Below are 16,210 nucleotides of genomic sequence, written 5' to 3' on the forward strand. Positions count from 1 at the left end.
GGCGGGGGTGGCGCAGTACGAACCCTGACTTTGCCACCTACTAGCCTCACGATCTCGCACACCCCCACTCGCCTTCCTAGGCCACTGAATTCCCTCATTTGTGAAGATGGACAAGTAACTCCAGTTTGAATTGGAGACATGTTCCGGCCCCAGAATGAGAGGGCGAACCTCTGGTGAGCACCCGAGTGTGGCGACACGCAGCCATACTGGACAGCAGCTACCTCCACAAAGAGAAGAGTGAGTTCCACCGAGAAGAGCTCTGTGTAAAGCATGTTTATTTTTTTTAAAGCTCCTTGATAAAAACAGAGTCTGTAATGAGTGCAGCATGTAAGAAGAGCAAGCCTTTGACACACGGCCCATAACGCAGCCTGATGTCTCGGGGACGCGAACCAGGCACTGGGTGCCCTGCAGCCCCCCGAGAGGTGGGACCGCGTGCTCGCAGTGGTCCTGTGTCTTGTCGCGTCCCTTGTAAAGCCGACCAGAGTGGGCCTCTGGGAATTCAGGCGAACGGAGTAAACTGGGTCCTTGGAAGTCGGGGAGGGGGCTCGTTGGGGGGTCCGCATCTCCCACAGGCGACACATCTTCAGCTTCTGCAGCGCAAACACACGCACAGGTGGGCACGAGAAAACAAGTCTCGGAGACACCGTGGCGCTCTCCTGTGGCTAGTCTGCGCCCAAGGTCCAGGCGGCCTTCTTGGCGTTCAGAAAGCTCTTCTTCTTCCTGGGAGGAATGCGCAGTGAGATCTCCGGATCCTTCGGGTTCCTGAACACAAAGAGCTTCTCGCCTGTATGGAGCAGGTCCATGGTTTCCGCCCCGACAATGGGCACGGGCTCCATCTCGCCGCTGGGCTCCAGGGACAGGTGTGGCCAGCTCCCTTTTCCAGAGAACATCATCCTCTCTCGGAGCGGGGGACATGTCTTCTTCAATATGCTAAAAAAAATAATAAAAATAAAAAAGGTCACACGAACATTTGTGGCATCCGACCCTCCTGAGTGTCCTGCCAGAGTTCCCCAGGAGAACCTCCTTTTGGTCCCTGGGTCCTGAGTCGAGAACCATTTTAAAGAAAGCTTTTCTTGTTGGTCCCAGATGGCAGGTGACATAGGCCGAGGCCTGTGGCAGGGGCCGCCGCAGACAGTTCTTTCTGGCTCAACCTCGTCACGTGCAGGAGTGAGCGAGACTGTTGTTACCACGCTGTGCACTTGAAACGGGCCACGGTGGGAGTGTTTCCACATGGAAACTGGCACAAGCTACACTTGGAGCCCCCGCCCGTCTCCCGGGACCACTGCCTGTGGTCCTCATGCTGAGAGCCACTGACAAGACCCGATGACAAAGCCATAGACAAAACGTGTTGGAAGCAGGAGAGAGGCACGCTTTGGAGACGCGGCCCGGGAGCGCCCTGGCTCCCCCTCCGTAATGGCGAGCAACTGAGTCCCGTTCCGCAAGGGAGCCCTTTGCATTTGTAACGGCTGCATCTCACTTTCTTGGTTTGGGCTCAGTATCCTGATCTACTCTCTCGGGGACTGAGTTCTGAAATGCAGCCTATTATCCTTGCCTCCGAGATGTCCCTCAAGGACAACTCAAAAAGCACAGTCTCAGCACCTTCCCTGGGGCTCTGAGCTCTCAGGCAGGTGGCATGGCTCAGGTCAGACACTTCCCCGGGGGGACATCAACTGTCCCCCACGCACACACCAGCTATCGTGTTCTAACCCAGCGTGAACCCACCGGATGTCACCCTTGCTCCAAGTCCCCTCCGTGGGCATTACCGGAAACAGTGGTAAACGGTCTGCAGCAGCCTACAGCCGCCCTACCCGCTCCCCTCCTCTCACTGAGTGTACAGCTGCCACGGTTAAAGGAGAAAGACACCCGAGAGAGAAGGAAGCCCAGGCCCAGAAGTGTAGGGAACGAAGGGGTTCATTAGATGTCCAGTCCCAGGGCCACTGTTCGCAGCTGCAGACCTGGGTCTCTACTCCTGGCCTCCCTGTGTTCCAGGTGGTCATCCCCACTTCTGGCCCCGTGCAACTGGATGGGCGTGGTCCACTGCAGAGCCAGAACAGCTGCAGGGAATTACGCTCCTTCCAACAGTCGAATTAAAAAAGGTCCACTGGTGAGAATGAGTGCAGTCATTCAAATGCTGATAAACAATAAGCAAATGTTCTCCCACTGAGAGCTGGAAGCCTGTCCTCAGTTCTGAAGTAGGCCCACTTGGAAGACAGACTATGGTCTTCAAGAAGGCGTGGTCCCCTTCTGGGTCCCCTGCCCCTCCCATCCTGGCTCCCAGGCAGCCTGGCTGACTCCTCCGCAGCCCACCTGAGCAGGTGCCCCTCCTCACCTCTCCTTCCTCTGGTGGGCCCACCGCATCTTTTCCGATCCGTTGTTCATGAGTTCTCTGCGCAGTTTGCTCTCTAAGTCTCGCCACCAGCCCTGGTGTTTCCTGAAGGCAAGAAGGGAGTGTCTCCCAATTTTAAAGACAGTCTTCCAAGGAGCCACCATCCTAAAGAGCCCGCAGGCCCCGTCCTGACGGGGTAAACTGGGAGTTTTCACGGTTTGTTCACTCCCCCACTTAAAGCACATTCATCAAGCACCTTCTGGATTGGCCCAGACACAACCTCTGCCCTTGAGGAGTCCCACGGCCAGGGACAAGTGGCATCCGTCAGGCAAGAAGGGCTGCTGAGAGGTGAGTCTTGGCGTCCCGGCAAAGGGAGCACTCGGGGTGCCCACGAGGCAATGGGCTCTGTGAGCTGATATTCAAGGACCTCGGGTTCAAGTCAAGTCCCTAAAGGGTGGAGTGGGCCCCAGAGTACTGTCTGTGCCCAGCTCTGGCCCAGCTCAGCCCTGCATTGGCTGGTTCGTCCTGCCCAGCTGCTGGTGGACATTGTCCCTCCCAGACCGGGCTGGGCCGGGCTGCGCCAGGCTGCATGCTCCAGGAGCCTAAGTCTTGGGCGGAGAAGGCCCCCCTCTGAGGGCGGCATCCCAGGGACCATGCCCCGTAGATGCCCCTGGTCCTGGCCGTCCTGACAGGTCCCTCCCTCACGTACCTTTTCTTGCTTAGATGAGCCCGTCAGCTTCTGTGGCTTGGAACCCAGACTCCAAAATGATGTGACAAGGCACTTGGGACACAAGAGTAGTGTCTGCCTGTCCTCAGAGACAGCGACATGTGAGCCAGGGGGCCAGGCAAAGAAAGGCCTGATTGCGCTCCACACTCCTTCTGACAGCCACCCTGGGTGCTCTTGGCAGGTCCCACATCAGCCTGACTGCGCCTGCTCACCAGTCCCCCAACCGGCACTGGCCAAAGGGGTGGCCCATTAAATAATAAGGTCCTCAGGGATGCCCCCCTGGGCAGAAGTATATTCCTTGGGACCATGCAAGTTCCTGCTCCAGAGTCACTTCCAATACCTGACATTTGCATGTCCCTACCTGGTTGTGCACTGGGAGAAACCAAGAGGTGACACCCTGCTCTCTAACAACCTCATACCCAGCTCTCTGACCACACCCAGCCCAGGCCACGCCCACTCCCAGCCCAAATCACACCCACTCCCAGCCCCCTGTCTGTGCTGGCCTCACCAGCACCTCTTCCCAGTCCATGTGGATGACCAGCCCAGCCCACAGCTGGTGTTCCCGTGCTCCCAGGCTTCCTCCGGCCACGGCCCTACTCTATCCTCAGCTGGTCTTCCTACCTCTGAGTCAGGGACCCTTGACAACCCTGATGAAAAGACACTGCCCCTTTTTGCAGGAGCACTAACACACACACACACTTACCCAGGCAATCCTGCCATTCTGCCAGACTCACGGCTCCCGGACCCCCACCCCGGCCTCCCATGAATCCGGTGGGGACTCGGCCCTCCCTGCCTGGTGTGCTGCAGTTCCAGGCCTGGCTGTGGCTGTCCTCGCACCCCACCCGCACAGACTCCATCCTCAGGCGCTGCTCCCCACACCCCTGCTTCCTGCCTCTTCTTACAGAGCCACTGCCGACCTGGCTCGCACCTGGAACCAGGTCCTGAAGGGAAGTATCTCTGCAGCCCCACCCCCGATGGGGGAAAAAGGAGCCCACAATGAAAGTCCAGCAGCAGGGCCACACAGCACCCACGTCGGGAAATGTGAGGCAGCCGTCAAAAATGACACCAATGAAGGTGTTTCAGTAACTGGGAATGGTGTGAATTTAAATTGTTGATAAAGTAACAGGAAGTGTAGTCTGAACAGTGTGACAATTACTACATAAAATGACTGTACGCTGACAAAACATGGGTTCCCCGGGGCCTTGAAAAGATTCATGGAGACTTCTGGCACCTCTGCTGCTCGGGCAATAGAGTGGCGATGCGGGATGCGTGTGCTGCGGGGCCCCACACACCCCCTCCACCTGTTCTCTCCCTGGAGCCTTGCTCACTGTTTCCCAGGGGACACCGACTCACCTCCTCCTGTCCGGGTCAGCCGGCTCCCCACCACTGTCCTTCTCCACCGTGTGGTCCTGCTGCTTCTGGTTGACCGACTCGAGCACAGCCAGCAGCTCGGGCTGCGAGGCTGTGGGCAGAGCCACGCTCAGGAGGCGGTGCAGCGTGCCCGCCGGCACCATCGTCAGCTTGGACAGGTATGAGGCCAGCCTCAGCTCCTAAGGGGTGCAGGCAGGGGGCTCAGGCCTCAGCGCTCCAGCCCGGACAAACAGCAAGTTCTAACGGATCACAGGCTTAGGACACTTTGTCCCAGGGAAATAAATATTTCAGTAGCTGAGTCTCAGAAACATGTCCTCACATTCACAGAGCTGTCAAAAAAATCTATTTGGCTAGCATCCTTGGTTCCCCATGACATTTCCAAAGCCTTCACCCAGCCCTTCCAACGACTCCCAGCTCACTTGCCACAGCTAATGTCCTGGCCTATAGCAGTGGCAATGAGTAATGTCTCCTTCTCGTTCCGAGGGGCAATGGGACTCCGGGGTTGGGACAGCATGGGCTCTGGGAACAATGAAAACGTCCCCAAACCAGTGGGCAGTTAAAGAAACTGTGCCATGGCCACCCCACAGAGCAGCACTCGGCAGTAAGAAGAAGGGACTGGGTGGATCTGGGGGCACTGTGCTGCCTGGAAAAAGCCAGTCTCCACGGGTCCCCTCCTGTGTGACTGCACATGTATGACACGCCAGGACCGACCCAATGTAGAGAGGCAGGACAGAGTAGTGGCCACCAGGGCGCAGGGATAGGGCCAGCACCAGGGATGGCACGGGGCACATCCATGTGCTCACGGAATGGTTCTGTCTTCCTGGAGGTGTTGGCTACAGGAGTCTGCCCGGACAAAACAGCATGGATTTGATAGCAAGGTCAATGTCCTGGCTTTGCTAAGGGCTTGGGTTTCGGAAGGTGCAACCATAGTGAAACTGAATGAAACAGGGGTGGGCACTGGGACTCTCCGTGTGACCATGGCAACTGTCTGCAAATCTTAAATTATTTCAAAGTAAAAGGCTAAGAGAGAGAGTCGGCTCTGCCCTCCCAGAAGGCCGTGCTCTCACCTGGCTATACAGGGTCACGAAGGTGTCCGTCTCCATCATCTCCAGCGAGTCTTCCAACAGGACACTGTCCTCTCGCTCCTCTTGCAGGCTGCGGTGGCATGAAATCATCGCGAGCCATTTGGTTAGAAAGTGAGGCTACAGGACCGTCGAGGCATTTCAAGCAGCAGAGAATCCCAATCTGTCCTACATGTATTTGATTACATAAACGGAAAGGGCTGGCCAGATGATTAGCAAAGCTAATCATCTAATGTTAATTGAAAAAGTAAAAATCGGGGTTTTGGCTGTTTCGCATTTTACAAAACCGGATCTAAAATGCGACGCGACAGGGGAGGCCGGGAGGCCTGCGGTCCCTGCCTTGTGCCCATGTCGGGCCCACGCCTGGTGTCCACAACGGGTGGGGCTGCCCCAGGGGAGGACGCGTGCAACCTTGGCACAACCTTGCGAGTCTATGATGATTTCTAAGTAAAAAGTGTAAACACATTGTGTTCGGCAAAACCTCAGTGGTGTTGGAAAGAAAACAAATGAAGTCTGGGAAGACACCAGGCAGAAGAAGTGTGCTACCCCGTCTGAGCACTAGGATGGCACCTCCTTGTTCCGCTGGGCGTGAGAGGACGGGTGTCCACCCCCACCCCTCTGCCACCACAGGGCACGGACACAGCGGTGCCATCGGCCCGGCTCACCTCTGCTGCTGGTATTCCAGTAACTGCTGGCTCTTGCTCAGAGCTTGGCGCAAGACGGCGGACAGCTGCCTTTCAGAATCCGTGTCCTCAGACTCCTTCAGAAGCCTGGGCCCATCCCCTGCCCACTGCTGCCAACTGGCTAGGGCCCGCTGCAGCTGGGCTGCCTCCTGCTGGGCCACCTGGTCCTCCAGCTTCCTCTCCAGCTCCTGGAGCCCCTGCACAGAGAGGCAGGTGGTAAGCACAGGGCAGGTGGGCACGGTAAGACCCAACCTGCTTGGCATGGCCCCAGAAGCCTGGCTCCACCTGCTGCTGCCGGCCTCCCCCATCCAGCCTTGGCAAACAGCGCAATGTGGCTGCACCAGGATCTCACACCCCTGGGCCTCGGCACACGTGGCCCCCTCCACCTGCAGGGCCTGCCCCTGTTTGTCTGGCCCATTCTGAGTCTTCCTTCCAGCCTTGGCTTAAGAAGAGCCTTCTCAGGGGAGGGTTCCCTCAGTGCTCGAGACATAGACCCCTTCTCCACAGTGTGCCCACTCACTGCCCACTCACAGGCCTGTCCGGATGAATGCTCGGGTCCCCTCCAGACCCACGCATTGAAGCCCTGACCCTGAGATGGGATGAGACTAGGAGGTGGGGTCTTCAGGAGTCACTCACGGTGGTGGGGCCCCTACAAAGGGGTCACTGTCTGTATCAGAAGAGGCAGAGGCCAGAGCCCCCTCTCTGTTGTGGGGGGCGTAACGAGAAAGCAGCTGTCTGTACCCCAGGAAGAGTGCCTCCCCAGAGACGGGACCTGCTGCCACCTTGACCATGGAATTCTGGACTCCAGAAGTGCAAGCAAATACACATCAGCTGTTGAAGCTGCAGGTCTCCAGTCCTTTGTCCGAGTGGCCAGACCTGACCACGCCCAGGCCCCCTTTCTGCCGTCGCCTGAAATCACCACCCAGAATCACACCCAGGTGACGGTGATTCTTTCTGTTGGAACTCAAGCTCCTCCGGGGCTGGGCTGGGTCTCCACCGCCCTGTCTGCAGCACATGGCCCCAGGCCTGGAAGCTGGCATCTGTCACTGACAGAGGGTCGCCGGGGCGCCCACCGAAGGGGAAGGCTGTGCCAGAGCACAGCAGCCGTGGGTAACACCGCGGCACTCAGAGGGCCCGGCGCGCCTGTGTGTGCTTTACCTACATCCGGGTGTCAGACTCATTTTCACCAGGGGCCGCATTGGCTTCACGGTCGCCTTCGAAGGGTGGAATGTCATTTCACCTCAACAGTTAAGGAGTGGTTACATTTACAGTCCTAAAGTTACTTCGGCCCTTAGATATACATACATATATATCTCATGGGGAGACAGGACAGTTCAAACACTGGATGCCTTGGATTTCATGAGAGCTCGTCACATGAGCTGCTACCAGTGTCTTCTTTTCAGGTCTGGATCCGTCAGAACCGTGAAGCTGGGCAACAAGAGAAAGCACTGAGGCAGTTCAGGCAGAACCCTCAGACGCGGTGACTAGCAGCCACGTGGGCAGGAAGCAGGGGGCGAAGACGGGGAGCCCCGGTTCAGACTCGGGGAGGCGGGCAGCTGGCAGTTTGAACCGAAGGGCAAACGTGGTGCAGAGACTACTTCGGGGTCACGTTGTCCTTTCCAAGCCAGTCTGTCCCATTGACACTGGCCCATCGCTGCCTGGGACTCACGAGGCCCTCGCACAAGTTCCGACTGCACAGAACAGACTAACTCGGAGGTGCGAGTGATAGTTTCCTTGGGGAGCCATTTCCTCCAAAGCCTTTCATGCCTTTTTAGTTCTTCGGAGCGTTTAACAGTCCTCAGAGCCCGTTCCGGACGGGAAAGCGGCTTTCACAGGGCGAACATCCACTGTCTCGAGCAGAACCATGGGTCTACCTTCCTTCCAAATGCAGATCGGGGGGGTGCGGAGGAGGGGGGAAAGGCACCCTGCCCGTCGCTGTGCCGCCAATGCAATCAAACTCCGCCGGACGGGTTACCGGAGGCTTCCGATCCAGGACACGCCGACACTCCTGGTCTGGACACGCTAGGGGACGAGGTCGCTTCCATCGTCCAGAAGGCTCCATTGTCGGTGCACATCCATCGTCCAGAAGGCTTCACGATGGAATGAAAACAGTACGTGGTGTGCTCCCCTGTCCCTAACAGACGCCGGGAGGGGGATCCAGTAAGAAGAGCCCCTGGGTGGTTCGGGGCTGAACTGAGGCTGCTTCTCTTGCACTTACTTACAAAGAGGACGATGGGAAGTGTGAGCAGAAACCGGTGTCTTCCTTTGTCCCTGACCTGACACATGACCTCGGCCCTGACCTCCCCCGACAACCTCGCCTCGGCACCTGCCCTCCTTGCAGGGGGCACTGGCTGCAGGTCTGGGGTGAGCCCATTGTACAGTTTTCTTCCTCACATTACCTTTGCCTTGGGTGCCCGGGGAGTCAGTGAAAGCCTTGTTCTGCTTAAACTGAAATGACCGGGCAAGGCTTGGCTTTCCTCTTGTAGTCTGGGAGCTGGTAGATTTTGCACAGGAAGGCTTCCGTGTTAAACCAGCCTTATGTTCCTGGGAAAGCTCAACCTGGCCGTGTGGTAGTTGTGTTTTTATAGATGGCTGGACTGTGTCAGTAATATTTGGTTTATGAGTTGTATGCAAGTATCTCCAAATTGGACTGAACTGTAAACTGTTCTCACTATTCTTGCCTGCTGTTGGTGTCAAGGTCATCTCAAGCTTCATAACATGAGTTAAGGCTTATCCCCTATTATTTCCAACATCAGGGATCATTCGTACATGAGATTGGGGGCAATCTGCTACCGTGAAGTCAGGTGAAGCTCACCTATGACACATTGGGGTTAGGTGATTTTTGTGTGTGTGTTCTAAGTTGGTCTTTTTTTTTTTAACTACTGAATCATAGCAATAGAACTATACAGAATTTTTTTTTTACTTGATCCAATTTTGGCAATCTGCGTTTTTCTAGATTTCCCATTTCGGTTTTCACGTTGTTCATTGAATTTTCTTATTTTTTAAAAACTCTGCTGTATCCAGAGTTATTTTCAGAGCTTTTATTTGATGACTCCGCTTCCCACGCTTTGAAGAAACGCAGTGCGTAGGAATAACAATGACAATGGGAATGATGGAAGTCAGCGTTACTCTGGTACTTCATGGCATCTAGGGGGCCAGCCACCGCAAGCCACACTGTCACTGTCACAGTGTCCGGAAATAAACAGTCACGAGTCACATGAGAGATGTGAAAAACGTCACCATGAAAAGGCCACTTTGGGGGCACTATGAGATAGAGCGGCCTTAGGCTTCAAGAGTGCAGTGTGCTCCTGGCTAAGCGACCTCACCAAACGACCTCACCAAGGGCTCACTGTCACCCGGCGGCACCGACAGGAGGCAGGCCAGGCGACCACGCCCCAGCCGCTGGCTGGTGCAGAACTGGAGGGGGCACCAGGACGAACCCGCCAGCGACTGTGCAGCCCCACCCTCCCGCCGCAGGCCCGCACTCACAGGGCTGTGCGACTCCAGGACTTGGGCGCAGGCTGCCTTCGTCAGGGTCTCCGACACACGCAGCTCCTCCAGCAGCAGGTCCTGAAGGCCCAGGAGGGCCGTGTAGGCCTGCAGCGTCCTGGCCACCCTGGCTGCCTTCTGGAACTGCAGGGAGACGAGGGACTCTGCAAAGCGGCCCTCCTGGGCTTCCAGCTGCTGCACCCTCTCCCGAAGCAGCTCTCCTCGGACCTGGGGAGGGGCAGAGCCAGAAACCAGAGCACGATCAGCAGAGGGGAGAGAGAGCAGCAGTTTACAGAGGGCAGCCTGCTGATTTCTGCCAGGCGGCCTTTCATTCAGGACTCGGAGGAAGGTCTCAGGTTTTGCAAAGCGGCAGCCCTGGAACGGGCAGTTTCAGACCGTGGGGGCCCCTCTGTTCACAAACACCCCCCACCCAGGGCCTTTGGGGTCCGGCCGTTCATTGCACGTTTATCCCGCCTGCAGGCAAATCGAACCTTGTTGCTATCCAGCGCAAAATCCTCCCGGGCTCCCCACCATGGGGGATGAGGCTCGGACTCCCTGACATGGGCTCCGCAGCCCTCCCCACCCTGCTCCCAGGGAAGGGACACTGGACCGGTCTGGTTGGTTCTGCCACTGGCACCACACACCGGGGACTCCCTCCTTCCCCGACCAGAACGCGTGCCCATGAGAACAGGGACCGGCACTGCCTCCACTGTGCCACAGCCAGAGCCCGTCGGCATGGTGCCAGGGCCCAGGGCCTCCTCAAACCCCCACGGGACAAAGGACAGTACAAGATGTGCCGTGGTGAGATGGGGTCCAGGACGGGTGGATGCGTGGAAAGAACTGGGTGTTCCGATGAGGCTTCTTGAAAGAGGCGACACCTGAGGACAGCTAAGGACCGAGTTTGCTCACCCAGGTAAAGAAGGGTGGCGAGGTGACTCCCCCGGGAGAGGGACGAACCAGGCTGCGGAGTACCCGGTAGTCGCCGTGCCTGGTGCTGGAACAGGAGGCATAACTAGCAAAGGGATGGGAAGTGGGCAGGCCAGGGAGGCTGGGCTGCTGTGGGCGGGCGGGGGGGGGCGGTCACTGGATGAAGAGGGACACAGAACTGAAGCGACCCATGCCAACCCTCAGTACAGGCAGGGCACAGAGGTCGTGGCATCTCAGGCAGCAGGGGGTGCCGTGAGGGTGACCTGGTGACCTCCCGCAGACACATGGAGGAAGAGGCTTCCAGACAGAAGGGGCAGAAGGGAGGGTGTGAGGGGAAAGGGTAGGTCCTTCCCACGGGACCACAGCTTAGAACGCGGTGTTTGGGGGGACAGACAGCCATGGCCCTGGGGGTCTGGGTACCCCGCAAATGGCGGCTGCCAGTCCTGCTGGGCGCAATGAGAAGCAACGGGCAAGGGAGAAGCGCTGACCTTTTCAACCAGGTCTTCAGGAGCCAGTCCTTCAAAGAGCTGAATTTTATCTTCAAGGCACTTCCTCAGAAGGTCCGTCTTGCTTTTACTCTTGGCACGTGGCTTTCTTGCCCTGGACTGTTGCCGGAGGGGATGACAGACAACGCGGGCTTAGAGGCGACACCAGATGTCCCTGCCGCCCCAGCCTCCACAGCCAAGGAGCTTCTGTGCCCACGGGAGCGGCCCTGTAGCCGGCTGGAGCCCAGGAGGAGGCTCACGCTCCCAGACAAGCTCAGCTCCTAGGCCTTCATCTTCGCCGTCTCTGTGGGCCCCTCCGGCCGAAGGGAGGCCAGAGCTTCTGCTGGGCGAAGCCAGAGCTCTGCACTCAGACAGACAGGGACCTGCCCACCGGGGACCCCACCCGTCAGCCTCAGGGAGCTGGGGACACTGGGGAAGGGGCCCCTCCTCACAACATTCAGAGTCGTGGAGAGAACCATTGATAAACACGAAAACCAGTAACTAGGACACCCTCATGTGGCCCGTGGGGTGAGGGCTATGACACACAGGGGACACGGTGACAGTGGCTGCGGATTATTTGGCGTTGAGTGGACAGGGAAGTGTCTGCAGAAGTGAATGGCCGTGCGCAGTTGTACACGACAGCCCGAGGAGGCGCCGTGCACACGGAGTGGAGCAGGGACCCTCCCAGAACAGCGCACGCAGAGCCTGCACACACGTCCACCTCTCCCCAAAGGTCAGGGGGCGACATGGTAGCCGGGACCCCTGTGACAAGACGGTGTTGGGTGTGTGAAAATCTGGAAGGAGTGGGTTCCAGGCCCTGAAGCTTGGGGCTGGCATGGACGAAGGTGAGGTCACGGGTGCCCGACAAACTGTTAATGAACAAGTGTGGTCAACGCGACCATCTCTGGGCCTCGGTTTGTACACCTGTAAAATGGGGATCTGCCTCATCGGATGGCTGCCAGAACACACCACCACAGAACAGACACAGGAAAGAATGTAACACAGCGTGGCACCCTAGTGCACCACCATGTAACATGGCAGGATATAATGTAACAGCCTGATATAACACAACAGAAGATAACCTAACCTAACCGAACAAAACATGACCACATGACACAGCACAGGACAGCACACACCTACAATGCTGAGCACGTACACGGCAGGCTGGCCCTCCCCGGAGAGGAGGAGGCTGGCATCTCCTCCCATTCCCAGCCCACCCCTGACCTTTCTCCTCTCTGCCCCACCCCTGGAGCAATCAAGAGGCCTCGGAGCCCACCCTACCTGCAGCTCGGGGGCAGCCAGGGCCTGGTCCAGCTTCAGGAACTCCGCTTCCCGCCAAGCTGTCTGCAGCCGCTGCAGCAGCACGCGGGCCCGGATTCTGGGGAGGGCCAGGCTCCTGTCCATCTGAGCGAAGCAGCCGTGCAGGTCCTGCCTCATCTGGAGCACCTCGTCCTCCGACAGGGAGAAGGCCACCGCGCGGAGCCTCCTGGTAAAGTGGAGCAGGACTGGCTGAGTGCGTTCCGCGCATGCGTATGCCGCACCTGCTCTCCCCTCCCCCCTGCCGCTGGGTGCCCGGGATGCGGCCCTAGCCTGGCCATTGTCAGTGACACCGCGGTGCACTCCTGGCATTTGTGACGGCATGGATGGACCCAGGCAGTACTACACCAAGTGCAATGAGTCAGACAGAGATGGAAAAAGGCTTTATGATTTCACTTATATGTGAAATCTAATGAACAAAATTAAGTAAACAAAACAGGAACAAACTCATAGATACAGAGAACAAACTGATGGTCGCCAGAGGGGAGAGGGGGGAGGGCTGGGCGAAAAAGGAGAAAGGTGTTAGGAAGCACAAATCGCAGGTTACAGTAATAGTCACAAGGACGTAAAGTACAGCTCGGAAATGCAGTCAGGAACACTGTGACAGCTGTGTGCTGTGTCGGACGGGCTCAAGGCTCCTTGGGTGATCACTTTGTAAGTTACACACGTCTCTGTGTTGTACACCTGAAACTAATATGGTATCGTGTATCGACTGTAATTGAAAAGTAAATTTTTTAAAATGTTTAAAAAATTTTTAATATAGAAATGTGTTTTCATCCATAGGAAATAGTGGGGGCTGCGCCTGGGGTGGAAGCCGAACATCCAAAGAGCTGACGGCGTTGGCTGAGTTCCTGCCTGGAAGCCCCATCGTCTCCTTAACCACGTCTTCCTTCCACAGTGTTTCCTGAGCATCTCAGGTCTGTGGCACTGGACACAGCATCACGTTGGAGCTGTGCATTCAGAGTTCAGTGTGGGAGGCTATAAGGTGTCTATGAAAGGGAACAGCCTTCCAGCGTCCGTGACCTTGAAGACAACCCGGTCTCACTGTAGAGACAGATGCGATGACAATGAACGGTCCATGATCCTGGTCAGCAGTATGCACCACAGATGAGGCTAGGAGCCCACAGGGGAGAGCCCCCCTCCCCTCAGGTGGGTCGGGAACAGGGGGTCCCCTGCTCTGGGTCTGGAAGGACGGTGATCATTTAGAGAAAACCTACTCTGTGCTGGAACCATGCTGAGGGACCCACCATTATGGGTTGACTTAAGGTTCCCCAGAAAGGTGTGTTTGGGTCCTGCCCCTAACTACCTGCTCATGAGCCCTAATTTAAATACGAGGTCTTTGCAGACTCAATAAGAAGCCAGTCAGCCCTGCTGGAGCAGGGCGGACCCTCCGTGCAATGTGACTGGTGTCTGTGTATAAAGGGAAGACCAGGTGATGCCAGAGGCGGCGAGTGGCGCGGCGTGTCTGTCAGCCAGCAAACAGGATAGACACAGCGGCACCAGAGAGAGGCTGGCAGAGACCCTCCTGGGGGCCCTTGGAGGGACATCAGTCCTGCCAATGCCAGGACTTCCACTTCTGGCCTGCAGACCTGTGCCAGGTCACATTTCTGTGGTCTCAGGCCCCAAGTTTGGAGACATCCTGTCTCTCGGGACCCAGCTCTGGCCAAGGAGAGAGCAGGGGAGGCCTGCTGGGGACCCCAGAGGGTCAGCGATGGACGGAAAGGCCCGTTCCTTTTGGCCCCAAGGGACGTGTTCACTTCTCCACCCCACCAACGGCCTCTGCGGACCAGCAGGGGCCCGATGGCACTGGTTATTCTGGCAGCATGGGCTACATCAAACGCGCTCTGCGGGAGCTTCAGAATGCAGAGGTGCCTGTGGGTATGGGGTGGGGGCCGGAACAGGCCCCTCACATCCCGTTTCAGCGGGGCGGTGCGGGACCATGGCTCAGCAGGGACATTCTCTCATGAAAACAGTAAAACCACCAGGGCCCACTGGCTCCAGCCAGAGTCTGAGGACCCAGGCCCACATCACTGATACCCCTCTCTCGGGTTTCTCACTCCATGGGGCCCCCCATTTTTACCTCAGGAAGCCGAAGCTGCACCCTCATGCCCCGCCTCTGCGGCCCCTTGGCCCCCCCATGGCTGCCGGTTACTCAGAATCTGAAATGAGGCAACTCTAAGATTGATGGGCCGGTGTTCTTCCCCGTCTGCGAGCCAGTCCACCCCAAATGATGTTGCCTTTCTCCTCTGTTCCGTCGGCGCCAAGATCACACTGCAATACGGGACACGGGGCCTCTGAACCAAAGGGCTCTCAAATCCAGGCAGGAATTTGGGGATGAACTCTCCTTTCCCTGGTGGAAACATGTGTCCTCATTAATTCCTGCTTTATGTGACCAGGGCGCAACTCCATCCTGCTAGACCTCATAGAAGCCCACAGAAAAGTGTCTCAGAATGATTGCTCAAAGCCATTTTCACACAACACCTCCGAAATCAAGGCCATAACCTCGTGGAGTCATAAATACACAGTGTACGAGCAGAGTTCATTCAGAGTTCAGGGCCCCTGCGTGTTGCTGGGGGCCCTCTGTAAGCCACAGAAAAATCAAAAGGAGTTTGACGGCGAAGCGAGAGTTCGCTTTTTCTGTCGGACCCTGACTCAGTGGCGGCTTCGGCGATGAGCCTGCAAAACGGATCGGAGTGAGGCTGGAGAGAATGGCTGTCTGGTAATAGGGATGTCAGGCCCCATTCAGACGCTCCGAGGAGTCAGAGCAGGTCGGGACACAGAGAGACTTGGGTGGGGTGTAGGCTGAGCTGAATAATCGCTGTTCCAAACAAATTGTGGGAACGGGAAGTAGTGTTTAGGGTCTGACCTTCATGGGCTTGGAGAAGGCAGCCTCTTGCTTGTTCGGGAAAACAAACACTATCAAAGACCAGGAAATAAAGGAGGACAGAACGTAAAGTGAGACAAGAAAGAGCCGAGAAGTCACTTAATCTAAATCAAGATGACGTGGCTCTCGGCAAACACAGGAGACCTGTCCTCCCCAGTGAAAGAGTCAGTCCCCGGGGACAGTGCTGAACTGGAGGAGGCAGCGCATCTCTGAGCCCAGGAGGACCCTGTTCATGGGCAGTAACCGCCACCCAGCAAGGATGGGCGCCGCAGAGTTACACTCTGTTCCAGGGTCCCTCCCAGGGTCCAGGAAGAGGACCGCCCAAGCCAATGGGGAGCCACTGGTGTGGGGCTGACAGAGCAGCCGGACCAACGGACAGGGAGGGAGCCAGCCGGACTTCCCAGGCACACAGCGAAAGACTCCCTTCCCTGCCCCCTCGCCCATCCCTCCCCCGCATCCCCTGCACAGCCCTACATCAGAGAGATCGTATTTTCTGACGACGATTCAGAATTTAAACTGTGACCAAGATTCAACTTAAACTTAAACTGTGGAGTGTCTGCACCAAGAACAGAATACCAAAGAAGTTTTGTTCTGTTCCTTTGCTTAAACAGGGTTTTCTTGGCTTGTTCATTGAAAGGGGAAACAACTTTCAGGAGTCGTGAGAGAAGAGGCTCCCTCCCCTTGTCAAAGGTCACTCCCCACCCGGCGGGCCAGACAAAGTTCCTGCTTATTTGCCGGCAGTGGGTTTAATCTCCTGTCTGCCCAGGAAACTATGGAACAGAGCAACCACAACCCTCCCAGGGAACCAGTTTGAGCCAGGGGCGGGGGACAGGGGACACACCTCACCCTCTTGCTGCTACACTGCCTGCCTCCTGCAGCCCCCGCTTGTTCGCTGCAACCCCCAAGTGGCCCTGGGTGT

At 57.1% G+C, this 16,210-nt stretch overlaps 1 protein-coding gene across 2 annotated transcripts in view; it reads right to left on the reverse strand.

Annotated features, from left to right (window-relative positions):
* Positions 1-258: 258 nt before the first annotated feature.
* EVC2 (EvC ciliary complex subunit 2) overlaps positions 259-16,210 on the reverse strand; it is a 60,254-nt gene continuing 44,302 nt past the window's right edge. The window contains exons 13-20 of one of the 2 annotated variants that reach the window (XM_037046061.1): positions 12,372-12,576; positions 11,094-11,210; positions 9,679-9,906; positions 6,172-6,386; positions 5,492-5,579; positions 4,407-4,603; positions 2,330-2,431; positions 259-930 (exon numbers count right to left, since the gene is read on the reverse strand). In XM_037046061.1, the coding sequence (XP_036901956.1) occupies positions 663-930; positions 2,330-2,431; positions 4,407-4,603; positions 5,492-5,579; positions 6,172-6,386; positions 9,679-9,906; positions 11,094-11,210; positions 12,372-12,576 (1,420 nt within the window). In that variant the 3' untranslated portion in view covers positions 259-662. Of the gene's footprint in view, positions 931-2,329; positions 2,432-4,406; positions 4,604-5,491; positions 5,580-6,171; positions 6,387-9,678; positions 9,907-11,093; positions 11,217-12,371; positions 12,577-16,210 lie in introns of both variants that reach the window. The other variant, XM_037046056.1, reaches the window with a different exon arrangement.

The sequence above is a fragment of the Sturnira hondurensis genome, unplaced genomic scaffold (assembly GCF_014824575.4).
Source record: "Sturnira hondurensis isolate 20B ecotype Veracruz unplaced genomic scaffold, ASM1482457v3 Scaffold0000780, whole genome shotgun sequence".
NCBI lineage: Eukaryota > Metazoa > Chordata > Mammalia > Chiroptera > Phyllostomidae > Sturnira > Sturnira hondurensis.